The 22,096-nt window shown below is 41.6% G+C and overlaps 2 protein-coding genes and 2 pseudogenes across 2 annotated transcripts; 1 reads left to right on the top strand and 3 right to left on the bottom strand.

The window, feature by feature from the left end:
* Positions 1-836: 836 nt before the first annotated feature.
* LOC141832598 (18.1 kDa class I heat shock protein-like) lies at positions 837-1,519 on the bottom strand (annotated as a pseudogene).
* Positions 1,520-4,081: 2,562 nt separating this feature from the next.
* On the top strand, positions 4,082-5,335 carry LOC141832597 (protein ANTAGONIST OF LIKE HETEROCHROMATIN PROTEIN 1-like; annotated as a pseudogene).
* A 764-nt stretch (positions 5,336-6,099) lies between these two features.
* On the bottom strand, positions 6,100-6,793 carry LOC141831406 (17.3 kDa class I heat shock protein-like). The gene has a single exon (XM_074718762.1). The coding sequence runs from the start codon at positions 6,737-6,739 to the stop codon at positions 6,269-6,271; it is 471 nt and encodes a 156-aa protein (XP_074574863.1). The 5' UTR covers positions 6,740-6,793; the 3' UTR covers positions 6,100-6,268.
* A 200-nt stretch (positions 6,794-6,993) lies between these two features.
* LOC141832090 (laccase-7-like) lies at positions 6,994-9,247 on the bottom strand. The gene is made up of 6 exons (XM_074719570.1): positions 9,111-9,247; positions 8,870-9,024; positions 8,513-8,754; positions 8,298-8,426; positions 7,275-8,225; positions 6,994-7,192 (listed from the first exon to the last, which is right to left on the bottom strand). Exons 1-6 carry the CDS (start codon positions 9,198-9,200, stop codon positions 7,053-7,055), a joined length of 1,707 nt encoding a protein of 568 aa, XP_074575671.1. The 5' UTR covers positions 9,201-9,247; the 3' UTR covers positions 6,994-7,052.
* Positions 9,248-22,096: the final 12,849 nt, after the last annotated feature.

Below are 22,096 nucleotides of genomic sequence, written 5' to 3'. Positions count from 1 at the left end.
TTGCACTTCTTTAACTTGGTTTCACTTCTTTCTTCTCCCGCAAGTTCAGCTACAAAAGCTACTTTTATATCAATTCCCGTTGGTGGAGCTACAATTAAAGGATCAATTAATGCCGCTGAACAATGATATGAGTCTCGACCCCTTACGGTCCCCTGCTTCATTTCCCGTCCCTGTGACTTCTGTTTGGGATTCTTTCAAAGTGCCAGGCGTCATTATATTCGCTCCTTTGTTTGAGTCTGATTCGCGCGAGCTACTCACTTTCTGTTTGGGATTCTTTCAAAGTGTCAGGCGTCATTATATTCGCTCCTTTGTTTGAGTCTGATTCACGCGAGCTACTCACTTTTAATCTCAAGAAGACATATTCGCCCCTCGTCCATCTCGAGTCAGTCGAGTCTACCTTGTAATACCCATCCGGTCGGGGGTGCCTGGTTCCGATCCCGCGAACCGATCTGCTTACCGAAAGGCTCCCCTAACCAGCTTCCGGGCACTGATAAAGGTAAAGGAATGCTTCCGGGCACTGATAATATATAATAATCATATATTAACTAATCACACTTTCACTCACCATTGGACAACTCTCACTTAATAAAGTGATTTAAAAATATTTATTATTATTAATTGTATCAACATAAAATATAAAAATTATCATGACCGAACTCAAGTCAAGTCAGTCGACTCATGATTGAACTCAACTCAAATTAGCTTGAGTTACATCGAATTAAGTTCAATTGGCTGGATGAAGATCGGACTCGGATCAAACGAATACCCCCTTCCACGCACTCCGAATACCAGTTGAAATTGCATCGTTAAGACGAAATACTCGAAGCACGCAAAACTAGAAAAATTTGTACATTAATTTATTTAAAGCATCGTCGTAGACCTTTTCACTGGATAGATCGCCCGAAAGGAAGAGCAGCAAAAGCACAAAAGCAAATCAGGAAGCAAGCATATAGGCATCTAATGCAGCAGCGAGGCAGAAACACGTCTGAATCTCAAAGCTAACCGGAAATCTCGATGGACTTCATGCCGGGCTTCTTGACCGCTTCCTTGGGCACGGTAACGGTGAGCACGCCGTTCTCCATGGCTGCCTTGACCTGATCCGCCTTGGCGTTGGCCGGAAGACGGAACCTTCGGAGAAACTTGCCGCTGCTGCGCTCGATGCGGTGCCAGCTGTCGGTCTTCTCCTCGCGCTCGCGGCTGCGCTCGCCGCTGATCTGGAGGACGGAGCCGTCCTCCACCTCCACCCTGACGTCCTCCTTGCGCAGGCCTGGGAGATCGGCCTTGAAGACGTGCGCCTCCTGGGTTTCCTTCCAGTCGACGCGGGCACCAGAGGATGCAGCGAAGGCCGAGTGAGGGAAGCGAGGCGAGGCTTGAAGGGGAAGCCCTCGAAGGGTTCCCCCTCGAAGGGGTCCCAGGGGTCGATGAAGAAGGGATCGACGGCTATCGAAGCCGCTGGGAACGATCGGCATCTTGCAGACGGATTGCGAGAAAACGAACAAGAAGAAAAAAGTGCGAGTTTAGGGTTTTAATAGGAACGGAAACATGAGGATGAGGCTTCTGGAGAGTTCTATAGCTTATTAAGTTGGGCTTCAGGAGAGTTCTGGGCTGGGCTGGACTGGGCTAGCATATTATAAGTAAAAATTAAATGTGATAATTATGACAATCGATAAGATAATTTTGTCGATAAGATAATGATAATTCGCTCGTAAGAGGTAAAGGAACTACAGTTGGTCCCGTAATTATTCTAATAATTACTCAATTACTTATTTTAGTGATAATTGAGCTATATCAAGAAGATCTAAACTTTCTACCGAATTCATGATCCCAACTTTCTCATATTACCACCATGAAGACTACACAGTCCGTGTAATAACTATAATCATCTCAGGATTTATTAGTCTCTAAATTTATTTGTATACTAAGAGCATCCGCAACGCCGTGTTAAAAGGCGTTCAAAAGGCGTTATAACGCCTCGGATGAACGGCGACCGCGTTGCGGCGCATTAAAAGTTTTTAACGCGTTCAGAGTTTTGAACGCGTTTTAACGAATGTGGTGGGCTCCATTGATATATTAAATTAATTTTTAATTTATTAAATTAATTTTTATTTTAATATTAAAATTTTTTACGTAGTTCTACGGAAGGAGGTAGTCGATCAGCTGGTAGCTGGTGGTCGATCAGCTGGTCGACCACCACATGGTGGTCGACCAGTGGTCGACCAATGGTCGACCACCATGATGGTGGTTGACCCTTTAGCCGTTGGATTTGTAGATTGAGCCGTTGGATTTCAGAAAATAGCCGTTAGATTTGTGGATTGAGCCGTTGGATTTCAGAAAATAGCCGTTATAGCCGTTGGATTTTATATAACGGCTATTTTAACGGTTCTATTTTGTCTATAAATATCTAATCTGTTTCATTCCAACTCACTCTGCAATTCTATTCTCTAAATTTTTCTCTTCAGTCCCATTCGAAATGGATGAAAATAATAGAGGTTTTGGAGCTCGAAGTCCATATGAACCGCATCCAACCCAAAATCCCCAAATTCCACCAAATTATCAATACCCATATCCATTTCCAAATATGTCATTTCCTCCACAAAATCTTCAAAATTTCCAAGGTTTTGGAGCTCGAAGTCCATATGAACCGCGTCCAGCCGAATATTGGCAAAATATGAGTCATCCATATTTCACGTCACCGCCGGTTGTTCATGGATATGGTACCCCATACACAACTGGTATGTCTTTCACTTCTCCGATGTCAAATGAACCTACAACTCCAACTTTTGTCCCGGAGACTCAACTTTCCGACCGCGAATCCCCATTTGAAGTGGTCAACTTAGAAAATGTGGTTTCAAATGCTGAGGGTAGAAGAAAGCGTTCAAATTGGACAAAGGTTGAAGATGAATTCTTAGCGAGAAGTTTTGTCACTATCAGCGATGATCCAATAATCGGTAATGATCAAAAGGCAGATGCTTTTTGGGGACGGGTTGCAAGCTACTACAATGAGAATCGTCCCTCAGGTTCAAACACCAGAAGTGCAAATGTTATACGGTCACATTGGCATAATACAATCCAAAAGAAGGTAAATCGATTCAATGCAAATTACAATAGTGTTTATAGTTCATATCGAAGTGGTCACAGTGATGAAGATATATTGAGGTTTGCGTATGAAAAATATCAATCCGAAAATAATGGCGTTGCATTAATCTTGAGCATGTATGGAGAATTGTCAAAGACCGTCCAATGTTTACTCCACAGTCTGCAGATCACTTTGTGGCCACAAAGAAGGCGAGAACCTCAGAGTCAGGAGCAAGCAACACCTCTTCCAATCAAAATGTGAGTATAGACCTGGATGATGAAGATACTCGTCCAATGGGACAGAAGGCAGCAAAAAGAAAGGGAAAAGAAAAAGTAAAATCGACCGTGGAGGATCTGACCGTGGAGGATCTGGCGATAAACTACAATAATATTTTTGCAAAGTTCACTGAGTACACAACCGTGAAGAAGTCCGAAGTCGATCTGAAGAAAAAACAACTCGAAGTAGAGGAGATTAAGGCAAAAGCTGCATTATCCAAATCGGAAGCTAAAAATCGTCACTTGAAGTTGAAGGAGTACAAAATATTGAACAAAGACACCTCGCAGATGACAAAGGAGCAACTTATCATACATGAATGTCTATGCCAGGATATTAGGTCGAGATGGAATATCTAAATTGTTTAGTATTATTGTATTTTCGTCGAGATTGAATATCTAAATGGTTGAGTATTATTGTTTAGTAGTCTACCATTCCAACTATCCGTTGTAATCTACCATTCCAACTAGCCGTTGCCTTAGCCGTTGTAAACTAGTCGTTCTGACTACCATTCCAACTAGCCGTTGCTAGTCTACCATTCCAACTAGCCGTTGCCTTAGCCGTTGTAAACTAGTCCTTCCATTCCAACTAGCCGTTGCATGAGAAAAACAATATATAGACACATTGTGCTACGAGATTTTCATTCGACTATCATCCCATTTCTCGTTTCCTCCAAAAATGTCTCATTCTACAAGTAGCTCTAGCTCAAGTTCTAGCTCGACAAGTGAAGACGAAGTCCATGATGAAATCGATGAGCAAGATCCGGGTGAAGAACTGATGTTATTGGTTCTTCAACAACACCAACAACTTATTGAAGCGTATCAGAGGAGGGACACACACAAAAGAAGAAGATTCATCCAAAGAAATCGTGAAGTCGGGCATGAGAGGCTTGTCAATGATTATTTCTCTATAAACCCGGTGTATCATGATGAAATATTTCGAAGACGATTTCGAATGCGAAGAGAGTTATTCCTCCGTATAGTGAATGCATTAGAGAATCATTCAGTATTTTTTCAACAAAGGGACGATGCTGTGCGAAGAAAAGGATTATCACCACTACAAAAATGCACTGCTGCGATTCGTCAACTAGCTTATGGAGTCCCCGCTGACCATCTTGACGAGTACCTACGTATGGGTGAATCAACTGCTATCAGGTGCCTTTTCAAGTTTTGCAAATATGTGGTTGAAATATTTGGTGATAGGTACTTGAGAAGGCCAAATGCTGATGATATTCAACATCTTCTTCAAATGCATGATGAGAGACATGGCTTCCCTGGCATGTTGGGTAGCCTTGATTGCATGCACTGGAAATGGAAAAATTGTCCAGTTGCTTGGAAAGGTCAATTTACAAGGGGACATGGGTCACCGACAATCATACTTGAAGCAGTCGCGTCTCATGACTTGTGGATATGACATGCATTCTTTGGAGTCGTCGGTTCACGTAACGACATTAATGTGTTATATGAATCTCCCATATTCAACAATGTCTTGCAAGGAAATACTCCAGAGATTAATTTCACGGTGAACGACACTACATATACGAAGGGTTATTATCTAACCGATGGAATATATCCAGAGTGGGCTACTTTCGTTAAGGCTTTTCCTTGCCCGGAGGATCCTAAGAGGAAGTTGTTTAAGGAAAGACAAGAGTCTGCAAGAAAAGATGTCGAACGGGCATTTGGGGTACTCCAATCTCGATGGGCGATTGTCAGAGGTCCAGCTCGTTATTGGTATCGGAAAAAATTAAAACAAATCATGTTAGCATGCATTATTTTACATAACATGATTGTTGAGGATGAGGGAGCTCACTTGACAAATTGGTACAATGATGAAGGTGACGAACCTGCACAACCTATTCATGGCTCAAATCGAGGATTTCAGGATTATCTTCGGACAAATTCTGAGCTACGTGACACTCAAGTTCATCACCAACTTCGCGCCGACTTAGTTGAGCATATTTGGGAGCAATACAATAATAATCTGTGATTTAGTATTTTATATGTGGTTTATTCTAAGTTATTATTGTATTTCAATTTTATAATTACATGTCAATTTGATTCGATTTCATGGATATGTGGATATATTTTATCTTCTTGGATGAGTATATGAGATAGCTTGGATGAGTATATATGGGATATGGATAGGAGACCACACAACCTAGAAGGCTTGCAAGGGAGAAGACATGAACCACACATGGTGGTCGACCAGCTAGTCGACCACCACATGTGGTGGTCGACCAGCTGGTCGACCACCACATGTGGTGGTCGACCGGCTGTGGACAATGGGGCCCGTATTAACGTTAAATGCGTTGTGGGATGAAAAATGTAACATGTTATAATGCAGATGTGACAGTGAACCCCAGCGTTTTGATGAGATGGAGGTGTTATAACGCCTTTAGCGTTGCAGATGTAATAAATTTTTATTAGTATCATTATATAACTAAATAAAATTTTTCATTTATTGATTCTCTACATCAATCCTACACTTATTTCATTAAAATTTTAATAAATGAGGTTAATGATTACCGAGCGATGTGGAGATAGTAGGGACGACGTGGTACGCTCTTAACGCACTTGAATCGAGTCAACTCATGGCGGAACTCAAGTCAAGTCAGTCGACTCATGATTGAACTCAACTCAAATTAGCTTGAGTTACATCGAATTAAGTTCAATTGGCTAGATGAAGATCGGACTCGGATCAAATGAAATTGCACTCCGAATACCCCCTTCCCCCTTTCGAAGCACGCAAACTAGAAAATTTTGTACATTAATTTATTTAAAGCATCGTCGTAGACCACACTGGATAGATCTGGATAGATCGCCGGAAAGGAAGAGCAGCAAAAGCACAAAAGCAAATCAGGAAGCAAGCATATAGGCATCTAATGCAGCAGCGAGGCAGAAACACGTCTGAATCTCAAACCTAACCGGAAATCTCGATGGACGTCATGCCGGGCTTCTTGACCGCTTCCTTGGGCACGGTAACGGTGAGCACGCCGTTCTCCATGGCTGCCTTGACCTGATCCGCCTTGGCGTTGGCCGGAAGACGGAACCTGCGGAGAAACTTGCCGCTGCTGCGCTCGATGCGGTGCCAGCTGTCGGTCTTCTCCTCGCGCTCGCGGCTGCGCTCGCCGCTGATCTGGAGGACGGAGCCGTCCTCCACCTCCACCCTGACGTCCTCCTTGCGCAGGCCTGGGAGATCGGCCTTGAAGACGTGCGCCTCCTGGGTTTCCTTCCAGTCGACGCGGGCACCAGAGGCTGCGGCGAAGGCGGACTGAGGGAAGGCGAGGCGAGACTCGAAGGGGAAGCCCTCGAAGGGTTCCCAAGGGTCGATGAAGAAGGGATCGAAAAGGCTTCCTAGACGGCTACCGAAGCCGAAGGGAACGATCGACATCTTGCAGACGGATTGCGATAAAAAAAACAACAAGAAAAAAGTGCGAGTTTAGGGTTTTAATAGGAACGGAAACATGAGGATGAGGCTTCTGGAGAGTTCTATAGCTTATTAAGTTGGGCTTCAGGAGAGTTCTGGGCTGGGCTGTGCTAGAGAGACAGAATGTGTAACATTTTATTTCTTCCAAATTATAAATAAAAATTAACTGTGATAATTATGACAATATTATCGATAAGATAATGATAATTTGCTCGTACATATAAATGCAATAAATTGAGCTGCTTTATTTATTCATCTTCTTCTCCGGCCGGCCTGACTAATAATCATGGCAACTCGGGTAGTCCGGCGGAGGCGGCGGCAGCGTCGAGTCCGCGTCCGGTCCATTCTCCACCTCGAACGCCATCGACAACCCCAACGGCAAGTGCGAATCCAAATGGCAGTGCATGAACCACATCCCTAGTTCGATCAAAATAGTCCCAAAAATGTTAGATCCAGTTTCAGTATCTCGAAACGGAGATGAGAGCAGTTAGCTTCGAACCTGGGTTGTTGGCGACGAACCGGATGACGGCCCATCCTCCGACCGGAACCCCGATGGTGTTCCTCACCTGCGGGTTCACCAGATTGTACCGGGCGGGGTCGGTCGCCTTGTTGTAGTTGCCGAAACCTTGTGCGAGGATGAAGAAGTTGTAGCCATGGATGTGCATCGGGTGGTTCTCCGTCGCGATGATCGCCGTGTTCTGCAGGACCATCTCGACCGTCGCCCCGAACCGGACCTTCCTCACCCGGGTCTGCTTCACTGTCATCGACAGCCCGGGGTCGGTCACGTTGGTGAAGTCGAACCAGAGGGGCGGCTCGTCGGGGAAGTCGGCGGTGTAGACGCCATCGATCCGCCGATAGCTCGCCTCGAGGAGGGACACCTGGGAGGGGAAATGGAACGACACGTTGTTCATGCTGGCGGCGAAGGACCCGGTGGTCCGGTTGCAGCGGATTTGACTCGGCAGGCAGGGCACCAGCCCGAACCCAAACGTGACGAACATGTGCTCATCCACGTGCAGCGGCACCGTCGGGTGGCCCGGCCGGAGCAGCCCGGTGATGTTCGTGTAAAACCGGTTCGCCGTCTCGAGGGAGTACACGCTCGGGAGCATCGGCATGAGCGGCCTCGCCGGACGAGGGGTGTGGTAGCGAAGTACTGCCGTAGTGGTGGAGGTGTCAAAGCGGAGGCCGGGGAAGAGGAAGCCGGTGCTGATGTACGGGAGGGCGGCCATGTAGTAGTCGCCGGGGGCAGCGTCGGCGACCATGAGGGCGTCGACGGTCTGGCCGGAGGCGAGGACGAGGACGTCGGTTTTGTAAGGGTTGGTGTAACTGGCGTCGGTGGCGACGACGGTGAAGGAGTGGCCAGCGATCATGAAGAAGTGCTGGTTCACGAGTGCAGAGTTGATGAGGCGCAGCAAGTAGGTCTTCCCTGGCACCACCTTGAGCTCGTACATGTCTGCGCATCCAAATCAACAACAAGTCAACGATCATGGTCGTCGAGTTCATGTTCACAATTGATTTAGCTCACGTTTTCTAGAGCAATTGTACTGGTCGCCGGGCTGCCCGTTGATGGTGAAGGCCTGCGAGATGGTGGGGATGCCGCCGACGTCGATGGCGACCCTCTCCAGCTCCACCAGACTGGAGTTCCACCATTCTCCTGCAAATTCAGAAATTCGCAAGAATATTCATTAATATTATATATTAATAATAATGATATTTTATATTTTTATAAAATTAATATACCGATTATGATGGGAACTTCGTAATCAGGCTTAGGAAAGGGGTAGCCCGCAGGGCCACGTCGAGGGCGGATGATGAGAGCTCCATAAACAGTCGCACGGAGAAAGGAAGTGTGGGCGTGCCACCAGAGAGTGCCTTCTTGTTTCGTGACGTTGAATTTGTAGGTGAATTTCCTTCCCGGACGGATCGGGCATTGCGATATCATGTTCGCCCCGTCAGCCCAACTGCTCAAGATTTGAAGCCCAACTGCTCAAGATTTGAAGAACGCCATGCCTACAAGATTAAAAAAATATTTATATTTTGAAATTAACGACTAATATATATAAATAAATATATCAATCATATAATCTCATAATAAATTACCAGTGAATTGTCATGTTATAAGGGGAGTCATTGATGACGTGAACGACCAACGTGTCGCCTTCGTTCACTTCAATGGTCGGCCCGGGCATTTGGCCATTAACTGCAGTAATGACTGTGTTCTGACACAATCGTCGGACTGTCATATCGCCCACCTATAAATTCAATTTAATAAAAAATTAAAGCAAAGCTTTAGCTAGAAAAAAAAAACTTAAACAGAAAAAAAAATCATAAAAATTACATTGAATGTGTGCTCCACAATTGCAGCATCTGCCACAAACCCTAACCAACAAAGGCTTAGAGCCAACACCAAGGCCTTAAGCCAAGCCATCTAATTGAATAGTCTAATTGGAGGAGGAAGAGATCAAAAGTACTTGATCTCTTTGTGTTTACTTAGAAGATTGATGGCAATGGAAGAGCATGTAGGGGCCCTTATATATGTAGTCCTCCAACTTGTGGATGAAGCAGGTAATGATCAAACATCATTTTAATTTTATTTAATTGAGTTCTGAATGTTAGAATATGTGATTTTAGATGGCGGTCAAGTTTTCCTGTTTGTGTTGAAATATTCAAAATAACTTAATTAATGATGATGCTTACGTACATGGATGACTAATTTATGTACTTGTTTAACAGTCTCAAAATGATGCCTGCATGCATGCATTATTTCCACGTGGGTGCAATACTTATTCATTCTTTGCGTTTACTTTTCATGCATCACGTACGGGGGTGAGCATTGTTAAAACCAAGCTTAATTAATCAAATCAAATTTATTGAAACTGAATTACTGGACTAAAATTTAGTATGAAACAGTTTCTAGGCAAATAAATCACGGCGTTTGACTTGACTTGGCTTTCAAGATCAACACTATTATATTCTCAAACAAACCGAGTCAAATCAGAAATTTCGAATTGAAAAATAATGATAAAGTACTGATACTGATAATCTTAATTAACAAAGCAAGCAAGATAATTAGTTTTTAAAGATAATTGATTAGTCTTAAGATTCGGCGTTTCAATTATTTTTTTTAAACACTTCTTAAGAAAGAGTCAATTGACTAAATAGTATTTTTAACACATAAGAAAAGGACAGTTAAACAACAAGAGATACACAACTGTATTTAATATTAATATTTAAAGTGAATTGTTTGAAAAATAATTAACGGATGCGGTGTAGTTTGACTAGAGAAAAAGTCAATTGATTAAAAAATTAGAATTCTTAAGAAACAAGAAAAGGATAGTTAATAAACAAAGAGTTGTGACCATTGACCTTTGAATTTTTTAGCTCGTTCATCGTGAGACTAAATAATTGTGGTCGTATCAATTTAAAGATATAACTAGAGTGTTTTAGGATCCATGAAGGAGCTAGCTGTGCATTTTAAAAGATCGTTGACTTGATTAATTAATAGAAACAAAGACTAAAGTCAAACGGCCGGGTTAGTTACCTAAAGAAATCGGTGGGCTCGTGGTGACTGTCGATGGAGAGGTGATCATTTTATTAACAATCCAAATGGCAGTGTAATTTATAAGATTGTGACTTTGTTTTAATATATTTGGTTTATTACAATGAAGTTTATTGTTAATATTTTTTGTTTGTAACTTCACAAATATGAGTGCAAATGGCATGGCCGGCCGTACAAAGTGTTTAATTCACTTAGCAAGGGCGTTGACAAATTCCGAATTGACAATCCAAGATAATCGTCATGCTGTGGAGGATGACAAGAAATGAAAGATTAGTTGTTCATTGTATATCTCAAGACACAAGCGATTAGGAATTATGATATTGTTGATTAGAAAAGTGGGAATGTTGATTTTTCTTCAAATTTTTTCTTCTCGTAAGTAAATTCAAAGTCTAGGAAGGATATTTTAGGATAGGGTGTTCGTTATCAAATGACAAAGGAAGATTGATAATTTTCAACCTAAGTTTAAATTATTCAATTAGTTTAATATTTTTATACATGTGGGAACTAAACTAGAAGATAAGAATTTAAGTAGTGCCTAAGAACAAAGTACATTTTGATGGCGCCTTAGTAGGTGCATGTATGCCGTGGTAAAAAGAAACGAAGCGAGAATGAAAATGATACATTACGGTTCTTATGACAAAGTTGTCGATCTTTATTCATTGAGCTTGTAACAAAGCCAGTCTTTATTCATCAAGCGCATAGTATGTTTGCGTGAACGAGTGTGAGAGGAAACATACAAGGAATAACCGACTAGACATGAATTGATGATAGCACTTGAGCTATAACATTTTTTTTCTTTTTTTCTTTTCTAATTTTAGCCCTAAATTGTCCATACACTACATTGATATTATCATGTGGGGCGGAGCTCAGATCCATTCTCGTTGAGGGCATGAAGAAGGATGGATCATGGATCGAGTGTATGACGACAATTTCTTTATGGCTGGCTAATAATGGAGGCACATTTGGACACTTCAAAAAGGGCAAAAGGAATAGAGGACTAAGGTAGGGAGATCCATTATCACTTTATCTTTTTGGTGTATATATAGAGATCTTTGAAAAACTGCTATAGGGTATATCACAATACAGGGCCGGTCCTGGGCATGTAGGTGCCCTGGGCGAAATGATAAAATGTGCCCCATCTTATCAATTAATTTATAAGGTAACTAAATTATATAGACTCAAAAAGGAACAACAATAACAATCGATTAAGTTATATTTCAATCATCTAAAAACAAGTACAACTAATAAACACATTAGCCTATTCCTACGAGGTCATTACTAGGATCAGGTATTCATACCTGATCATTAAGTATATATACATAACAAAACAATGTAATAACTTCCATCTTAGATAGTTGCCTGGTGTCCAACCTCACTGGGCACTTTCCTCCTACCAGTAGTCCTCTAGATCTTCAAGATCATCAATATCAATAAGAATAGACTGGTTTAGCTTCTTCCTTGATACTCTCCTATGCTTTTTAAGTTCCAAATGAGGTTCTGCTTGCTTGACACCCATTTCACGCACCTTATACCTGCAAAACTTTAAACTTGTCAGCTTATTTCATTTTACTCGGGTGATAAATGCAACCACGATATTAAAGCTATCCAGATATGGAATTTATCCCTTTTATCGTACTTATGAAGCAACAGACTTTATATTCATGCATGGATATAATGGCACAGGTTTTTAAAACATAATATAACAATCTAACTTGATGCTTTGCCATAGTTCATTTTGTATTAGAATAAACTCAGATGGATGTATAGATCAATCCTTTTTTCTATACAATCCTTACCTCACATCCCTTTCTCTGATTCTCGTAAATGGAATTCCTTTCTGATTCTGATCTCATCAAGTAATTGCAAATAATATGGATATCTTTCCCAATCTGCCTTGATAATGCATCCAGCCATTAGCTTCAGAATATCTTGTGATGCTTTAAGAGGTAGTGGTTGCATAGTGTATGTTTTTCCGCTACCTGAGAAAAGGAAGATACAAAATTCAGCCAGACAGCCACTCAAATCTAGAAGCAAAGTATAGAATATCAGATTGCAATATCAGATTGCAATATCCAGACAGCAGACGGCAGACGCTTCAATGAACGCCGCTGGACACGGAGCCCAGAGGCGGCGTCGGACGCGGAGCCCGGAGGCGGCGCGGGACGCGAAGCCCGGAGGCAGCGCCGGAAGCGGAGGGCGGATCCCGGACCCGGAGGCGGCGCCGGAAGCGGAGGCCGACTCGCAGTCGCCGGACGCGGAGGCCGACTCGCGGACGGCGGACGCGGGATGCGGAGGCTGACTCGCGGGACGGCGGACGCCGGGACGCGAACGCCGGACGGCCGGAGAAGATTGAGGCGGAGCAGCGCGGACGCCGGACGCCGGAGGCGGTGCTGTGTGCGGACAGAAGACTAGAAGAGGGGGCGGCGTGAAGGGGGAGCTGGCGGCGTGAAGGGGAGCGGATCGTTTAGGGTTTGGGCAGAAAATGCCTTAAATATATATACCTATATTAAAAATTTTTTGGGCCCCTGATCGGGCTGGGCCCTGGGCGGCCGCCCTGGTTGCCCTGGGCCAGGGCCGGCAGTGTCACAATAGCAAAATTCAACTATCATCTTTTGCGTAGTCATCTCAAACTATCTCATTTTGCCTATGCAGATGATCTTCTTCTATTTAGCAGAAGTGATGTAGCTTCTATTGGTATCTTGACAAACTGTTTACTAGATTTTGGTGTAGTGGCAGGACTTCAAGTTAATAGGCTGAAGTCAAATATCTTCCTAGTTGAAGTTGCGGACTCGATACGTCACTAGCTACTTACTATCACAGGTTTTCAGGAGGTGGTCATGCCTTTCAAATATTTGAGGATTCCACGAGTGGCACAACGTCTTCGATTATCTAATTATAGCTCACTACTTGACTCCCTAGGTCGACGAATCAATACTTGAACACGAAAGACTTTGTCCTACGTTGGTAAGACACAACTGATCATGTTTGTCCTACAGGAGGTTGAGTGCTTTTGACTTTCAATTCTTTCTATCCGATCCCCATCGACATCATTGATAGTATTTATAATATCTGTAGGTCTTTCATTTGGATGTCAAAACACTCATTGGTGTCATAGGCAGATATGTGCAGACCTAAAAATGAGGGTGGATTGGTTTTTCACAACCTATGAACTTGGAACCTTACCTTTCTGGCTAAAGTGCTCTAGCAGATACAAGCCAAGGAGGATGCCCTATGGATGAAGTGGCTACACCACACATACTTGAGAAAATCAGATGTCTAGACTTGGGAGGTGTTTCACTTGGATTTCACATTGATCAAGCAACTATTACATATTTGAGATCTCATTCTATTAGTTGTTGGGTTGTCGGCGGATACTACTCAAAGGATAACAAATCGGCTTGAGCAAGATGGTGGAGTGGTTAATGCCTATAATTTCTTTAGGTAGATCGATTTTAAGAAATCATGAGTATGGGGAATGTGGAAACCTTACATTCAACCCAATTATGCAATTATAATTTAGATGCTGGCATAGAGACGGGGAAGACTATCTTGAGGATTGACAATGTACTAGACAGGGGTTGGATACGAAAAATCATCTATTTTCTAAATGTCCACCTATTACGGATTTATAGAGAAAGATAAGAGATTGATTCCATATGGAGATATTTATTTATCGATGAATATTTTGATCATCTATGGATGATACTATAGAGATAAAGATGAATGACTATTGACAAAAATCAGGCATCTTATTTTTACTTTATCTTCTTTAATTCACTTTATATGTAGAGTACGTAATAATAATTTCTTTGGCGAAGAGTAATTGGATTGTAAAAAAAAATTATCGAAGTGTATAGATTCAGATTCATTTATAGAAGACGTCATGAGCAGGCTGCGGATCACGGCGGCGGCGTGGCGATGGAAGGAAGATACGGAGGGATCGGCTGCGCGGTGAAGGTCGGTGGTTCGTGCTATGGCAGAAAAAGCCTGACCTGTGGTGCCTAGAGCTGTTGATCGCCGAGAGAGGCGGCAAGGTGGCCCGGGGCAGACGCCATGGATCCCGCCGCGCGCCTCCCCCGGCATTCCTCGCACCCTTCGCCGATCGCTCCGGGTACAACTAATTTGTGAACAATCACATCCTTCAAATCCTCTGCTTTCTCCTCCTGACATAACATCGAACATGTTGTGTTCACGACTTCATCTTGAAAAGGGGGTTGGATCGGAGATCCACGGCGAACTTGTTCACCGACGCGGTGTGCCTCGGAGAGAAGGCCGTCGACGGCGAGGGCTGGTTCGCTCTGCGGATGGACGCGGAAGAGGGGCGCCCGCGCGACCGCAACTACGGCAGCGTCGACTTCACCTGCTCCGCCTCAAATCGCCGGCAGAGGAGGACTTCGTGCACCGGGAAACCACCATGGGGTCGCAGATCAGGCACTACCCCGCACCATCGATGGCGTTAACATCGCGCAGGCCGGGGAATCGAGGTGTAGCTGCGAAATAATCGAAGTTTTGGTTCGATGCTCGTTCGACCTTGTCAGGCACCAGAACAGTCGAAAATCCTGTCGATGTAGGACGAAAATGATCGAATTATTGGAAGAGCGTCCAATTCAAAGAAAACCAATTGAATGACTCGAGAGAATCAACGCCGACGGTGTACCTGTGATTTTCTTTGCTTCGAGCTTGTTGGCGGCGGCTCGGGGAATGAAGATGCCGGTGCCGACGGACTCCTTCGACCACCTGCGTCGTGGAGGAAGACTGCGCACGTGCCGGAGCTTCGGGGTGAAGGAGGAGGAGGAAGGAGCCGTGATGGAAGGGTTCTTTCTCAACGAAGTCACAGCATGAGCCGAAACAGGAATCGGAGTTTTTTTTTTTTTGGGGCAAAAAGATATCTGAATTTTAATATTATCGTTATTTTTCAAATATGTCTTTCATTTGTTATATTAAAAAAATAGGGGTTTCATCTTTAATTTATAGCTCACTTTTAATTTATCATTCGATTAATTCCTTTGAAGAAATAAGCCTTATTTGCGAATTAAAAAAAATAGACACAACACCAAAATATCCATGATTTAAATCTTAATTACATGCACTGTATAATATTTTTCTTTAATAAAATAAAAATTTAGGACGTTAATAGTAATTGAGATGAGGGAATAGAGTTGCTGAAGTGGACAGGGATTCGAATCTAAACAAAACTGAGATAATGCGGTTCTTCATCGTGACCAATTACAGTTTTTTGATTTACCTCTTCATGGATGGTCGTGGGATCGATCATCTATGTCTCATATTAAAAATACATGGATAACTTTTAATAAGAGATTCGTTGGAATCATTAAAGGGACAAATTTAATGAAACTCTGATCAATAAAGGATCTGTTGGGACGGTTAGAGTGGCTCTCAATGGACCGTTGGGAGGACTAATTGGATACAAATCTAAATATCTAAATTAAAAATAAAAAAATAAAAGCAATAATATTGTTAAACTAGTTGGTTGTTAAGCATAAACAACCATTGGGATTTTTAAGCCTGAGTACCGGCATGGGATCCATTGCGGAAGGCCCACGAATCCAAGTGAAGCTCCGGGTTGTGGCCCACTTAAAATGTGGCCTGTGACGGTTGCCTAATGGATGCAATAACGAGGAGGCGGTTATGCCATGACCGACGTCGTACCTAACAGACGATTTCAGACAGCAGAAATTAAAGGGCTCCCACCAAGTGAATAAAAAGTAAATACATGAGATATAATTGTTCATGAGAGGTGTTAATGGGTGGATGTTATAATATCTAAGTGATATTAAGTATTATAATATTCACACACACTAATGAATGTTAATGAACAAAATTTAAAATAAAAATTCATTTGGAAGTGTACACAAAGGCGCGTAAGATTCATAAATAATAAGCGGGCAGTGAAATTCATTATATTAAAATGAACATGAATGTATGTTAATAAAAGAAAGATTGAGTCTTATATATATATATATATATATATATATATATATATATATATTTTTTTTTTTTTTTTTGAATATGTAATATAAATTAACATTCAAATTACCATGTGTTAATCAAACACGAGTTGTTGGAGAAATTATACAGGACGATTATCATTTCACGGAGATTTGGAACAGAAGCATTAATTAATTACGTCGGTGAGGCTGTGGTGCATCAACAGTCATCTCAAGTAGCTACAAAAGAGCACGAATGATTTAAGTGAATCAGGAGAAATTATATATCTACTTTCAAGATTAGTTGAACAAAAATAAAAATAAAATCACACAGAAATGACAATGCATTGAACCTTACTGTCTTGTCAAGATCCTGAAAGGAGGATGAAATTGATAGGATCAAGCTTGAGATTCAATGCAATCAACATGCATCTAGTTGATAAACTCTTCAAACATGGGGATGCAATAATATTATCAGGAGAACCTGCAATAAATTAACATAATGAGGTTGCAGTGTATATTTGAGGTGTTTTAAGATAATTATTTTAGATAGTATATTATTTTTTAAATAAATAAAATTATTATTTAAATATATATTTTTTATGCATTTGATTTGATCTTAAACTCAATTCATAAGGTCCATGATACAATACAGAGCATTAAAGAAATTATGATTGGATCACAATTAGTAGGTATCTCTATATGTGTAATTATATATGTATTGAAATATTTCCTATTTGATGAATTGATGAGATTGAGCATTATCGATTCTGTAAGATTAGCATTTGTTAGACTCCTTAATTTTACCATGCAACTCATCCTAATTAGTTGAAAATATTAGAATGTTGAGAGTTAATATATGGATGCTGATTAAGGATAATTCATCGAAAGTGACCTGTCATGAGATTTCATATGGTTCCATACATATTTATGAGGATCTCATTATAGCTCGAGTATAAATTTTCTTCAACTTAAAGTATTCAAGTCATTTTGGTCATAGATATTTATACTTTGACATCTTAAGTAAATGTCTCTACGGAGGTGTACCTGAGATGATTGCATATAAGTCGAAGTACCCGAAGGTGATTGAGTAGCCAACAGAGGATTCATCACTCCTTTTATTAAGAGACGTATACCCTATGCTCATTTGTCAGGATTGTTACTCGTAAGTCTTTGGCTAAAGTAGAAACACGTCAAGAGAATGATCCTCTTGGACAGATATTTTGAGTAACTTAAATCCATAGGACAAACAACTACTGTTTGGGCTAGATATAACGTAGTCAACCTAGTGGGGATTGACATATAGACTATGTCATGAACTAAATGGGTATAAGATGTGTTAAAGGAACAGACGTACAAACAATTTTAGTTGTTGAAGGGTTCAAAAGTGGTTCTGAAATCAACTATGATTTTTTGATTAATTGGGGGGGAGGAGTCATGATATACTACTAGGTATCACTCATGATCGATATATAATTAATAGTTAATTATGGACGACCAACATAAATTAAAAATCTATAAGGTCACACGCACTATGAGATTCTCTAAGAGACATAAAACGAGTTTGAGAATTGAATTCTCAAATCGAGAGAGATTGAGTCTTGTTAGACCAGACGAAAGACAAATATGAAAGATATTTTATTGAGATGGAAGCTCGGATGAGTCATGTCTTTTGAAGAAAAAGTGGACTCTCTTGGATTTAATTATAAACTAAATTGATTTAATTTTAATTAAAAGGTGGTTTGATTTTAAACCAATATGGTTTTCTCTTAAATCAAATTTAAGACTATCCATTTGGATTTTGAGTTATGGATATGGATTTTTGGTTTACAAACTAAACCCATTAGAGATCTATAAATATGTTTCTAAAGAAGAGAGATTTAACGAATGAAAAACCTAATGGTTAGGTTTTAAATCCCTCGCCTTCTCTTCTAACCATCGGCCATAAAGCTCATTTTCATTGTCGTCGCCCACCACCTTAGTTGAATCGTCGCTGCCATCTAAAGGAGGGATCTCCAAGCTCACCTTCGGCCAAAGTTCCCTCCATGGGTCAGCTACCTCCCTAGGTCGGCCTTCTCCCGAGACAAAGGACCAAGAATCGATGATGGGAGCAAGGAGCAAGAGGAGAAAGAAAGGTTCACTGCTCCATTGGCCATTGTTCCAGCGAACAATTGTTGTTGCCAAAACTCCCACGCCATTAGGTTTGCTGCCCCTTATTTACAATGAACTGTTTGACCTTCGAACGGTGGTGTGATTACCTCCATTCAATTCAATTCATATCGTCGGATTGTTTTGAGCCACTGAATACCGAATTGGACTGTAGGTCCTCTCTTGGATCGTTTGTGTCCTTCTTTCGACTAGTATCGAAACGGAGGTCTTAGCGTGGATACGAGTAGAGGGAACCTTTCTCAAGGTTGCTAGTTGATATCATTTCTGTTTCGCATGATCCAAAAGGTATAACTTGTTTATGCTATTTCTATGATTATGTTGCATGCGTGTGTATCCTCATATGAGTTTTATGCGTAAATAGTAATAAAATAGTTCATTATGCTTCCGTTGTATGTTAGAAAAACATTAAATTTTAAAATGCGCATATCGAAATCCAACATGCAGTGCATCAATAGTCATCTCAATCAACTACAAAAAGCAGGAACGATATAGGTGAATTCGGAGAGAACTGTCTAACTCCAAAAATAATAGTACAAAATCTAAAAACTTAAATTATAAAAAAATAGGAATGACGATGCATTTAACCTTACCGTCCTAGATAGGATGGAGAAAATATCAAAAAATTTGATATATTACATATCTCACTGATATATATCGTTCATATCAAAAACTTCAATATATTGAAAAGCTCAATACGATATTGTTTATGTTTGAGATCACGATCTAATGAGTCAGCAAAACACAACTATTGAGGTGGACGGGTAGGAGGCCTCAGCGAGACAACAACTGCTGAGCTAGAGAGGCAGGAGACTCTAGCGATGTTGTAGGCGTCAAGAATGTCTGCAACACTTAATCGAGGGTTAGAATGAGCATCAAGGTTGGACTTGACGTGGCTACTCTAATGTTTGAATTAGCACAGGGGCTAGAAAGAGACGAAAACTGTAGAATAGTAGAGGAAGGGGAATGTTTTTGTGCACTTACTTGCACCTGCGGAAGCAGGCAGCCTTTTATAGGGCAATAGAAACATTCTTACGTAGCTCATGTGTTCTCCACATCTTTTGGGAGCAACGACTATGTTGCTCACGTCCTTTAGGACAAACAGCTACGTTGCCCAAGCCTTCCTAGAGAAACGACTATGTTGCATATTCTCCGAGGAAGATGGTATCGTAAACCATGTAGGATGTAGATATTAATCCAGGGCCTTTGGGCTAAAGGAAACTAATGAACCAAGTCAGGGGCATAGATGCCCGAACTGCCAGAATCGAGTGAATCAAGCTGTCAAAATTGGGTGACCAAGCCACCGGAGCCTAAGGCCCAATTAGGAGGAGTGATCAGGAGGAGTCAGAGCCCACCAGTCGGAGAGATCGAAGACCCAAGCTGAAGGAGTCGAATGGCTTGAGTCGCCTAGAGTAATAGGAGAGGTTGATGACCCGAGCTGAAGGAGTCGAGTGACTCGAATTACCTGGAGTAGTTGGAGAGGTCGAAGATCCGAGCTGAAGGAGTTGGATGGCTTGAGCCAAAGGCGTCGAGCGCATCGAGTCACCTAGAGTCAGGTGGTTGCTTTAACTTCCACCTTTTCTTGACTCTTGACTTGACTCTACCCCGTGTAGTAGGTCCCCTATCCACCATATCACAAGTCTCCCTCGAATCTAGTGGAAGGAGGTTCAGTCTGATTGACTGAACTGATATCTGTAGTCCGATTGTCGATCCAGTACATAGGGGTAACGTGATATCAAAGCTCTGCCATCTTATCCTCCAACACTTTGGTAATATGCAAACTGTACGCCATTAATGTGGATGATACGCATGATGACGTATCGTTGCTGAGGTCAATATGTCTGGTCTGAGGTTGACACATGTCAAGACTACGTCGAATGCTCGGGTCGAGACAATTGTTGAGATCCTGTCGATTCGAATACGAGATCTAGGGGCTCAAAATGATAGCTCACCTTTTTGGTTCCTAAATCAACGGTTGACATTCTGACCAAGGGGTATATTCGGATTGGCGACGATGAATGACCGTTGCATTCGTCTTCGAGCTCGCAGCCGGTCGAGCTCGTGGCCTGGGATAAATATTAAACTCGCAGTTGGGGCTAGCTAAGCTCACGACCAGCTAAGGTCACGGCTAGCAACGCGACCAACCTAAGGCATCGACTGATCGAGGTCATGCCAGCCTCGTGGCCATGGTTGAGGTAGCGATCGCGCCAGGTCGCCCACCTAACCGCGACTAGATCCAGTCGGAGAGGAGAGGGGAGAGAGAAGAGAGGAGCTTATAGTCGTGTGCTAGTGCCGGAGAGGAGATCGGAGTAGGACAGGGCTAGATATTGTAAGGGATCGGGATTTTAGGGATAGATATCGTAAGGGATCGGGATTTTAGGGATCGGGCGCATTAGATTTTAGGACTTTAATTTACTTGATCAAGATTTTAGTGATCGGTTTTTTGGTGACCAAAATAAATTTTGGTTGCTATTTTATTGATTGAAATTATTATTTCGATCTCTAAATAGCGACAGAAACTTATTTCAACCGCTAAATAGCGACCTAAACTTTTTTCGGTTGCTATTTTAGCTTATTTAGGTTGCTATTTTAGCGATCAAATTTTATTTTGATCACTAATTAATTAAATAGGATAATATAAATTCTGAGTAATAACAACTAAATTAACGGCTGAATATTATTTCGATCATTAATTAACATCAAAATTTATTTTTGTCGCTAATTGAGAGTTTTCTTACAGTGTAGCTTCCTAGCTATAGTGATTACCTTATCTATAGAGACAGAAGAGAAAGGGTGTTTCCCTTGTACCAACGATGTCTCTTTCTTTATGCAGTGTTTTTATTCTAGACAGTTATGTAATTTCGGCATCTATAATTGCTATACCTGATGCCTCCTTTTCTTCATTTGTAACCGACACATTCTAATTTCCTGCATCTGTAACTGTCATCTATGAAGTCGTTAGCCTTTGATGACCGCACACTACATTCATACCCAAGCGGGCAGAATAATGTATGTAGATATAGTGTTTGGACCATCACTCACTTGGGCTCAAGCACTTAGGGACTCGGAAGTGTCACCCACTCGGGCTCAAGAGCTTGGGTATTCGGGAATGCTACAATGCTCGATTCGTGTTGACCAAGCCATAGATATATCATATGGAGCTAGCCTATGTTGACTGAGTGAAGGAGGCATTACACGGAGCCTGCCTATGTTGTGCCAGCTGGTCAAGGTCGATCACGTAGGAAACCTCTCTATCATGCTATATGATCGATCTTTCGATATGACTTGTGTAATTGTTGTTGCTGTTGAGTGTATTAGTCTGTTGCCCTTGCAACTATCAACATATATATGAGATTTCTGTTAATAATCTTTTTGATCTAGATTAATGATCGTAGTTGCTGTTACTGCAATTTTAATCAGTACGTTGTTGTTACTGTAACACACCAAGCCAAAACCCATAGGGCTTGTTTGCTTAGGCACATAGAAAATTCGATAAATTTTGATAGAAACTTGAGAGGAAAGATAAGTCTTTCTTTCACCTTTCCTCATTTTTTTCTTCTGAACAAATAATATTTCAGAAATTTAATAATAGATAATCTGAACCAAATTAAACTTTACGATTTACAAATTACAAGTTCTTGTCTTCCATAT

Source organism: Curcuma longa, chromosome 7 (genome assembly GCF_044706935.1).
Source record: "Curcuma longa cultivar G26 ecotype Majalengka, Jawa Barat chromosome 7, ITB_CL_G26_1.1, whole genome shotgun sequence".
Taxonomy (NCBI): domain Eukaryota; kingdom Viridiplantae; phylum Streptophyta; class Magnoliopsida; order Zingiberales; family Zingiberaceae; genus Curcuma; species Curcuma longa.
Note: the sequence above shows the minus strand (reverse complement) of the source record. Positions and strands in the feature narration are given on the sequence as shown.

Bases quoted from the DNA above. Each gene is read 5' to 3' on its own strand.
- LOC141831406 (XM_074718762.1), bottom strand. From the start codon at position 6,739: ATGTCGATCGTTCCCTTCGGCTTCGGTAGCCGTCTAGGAAGCCTTTTC.
- LOC141832090 (XM_074719570.1), bottom strand. From the start codon at position 9,200: ATGGCTTGGCTTAAGGCCTTGGTGTTGGCTCTAAGCCTTTGTTGGTTA. The intron at 8,755-8,869 runs ATTTATTATGAG...ATCTTGAGCAGT, and splicing joins AACATGACAATTCACTGGTA to TGGGCTTCAAATCTTGAGCA. The intron at 8,427-8,512 runs GTATATTAATTT...CTGAATTTGCAG, and splicing joins CGAAGTTCCCATCATAATCG to GAGAATGGTGGAACTCCAGT.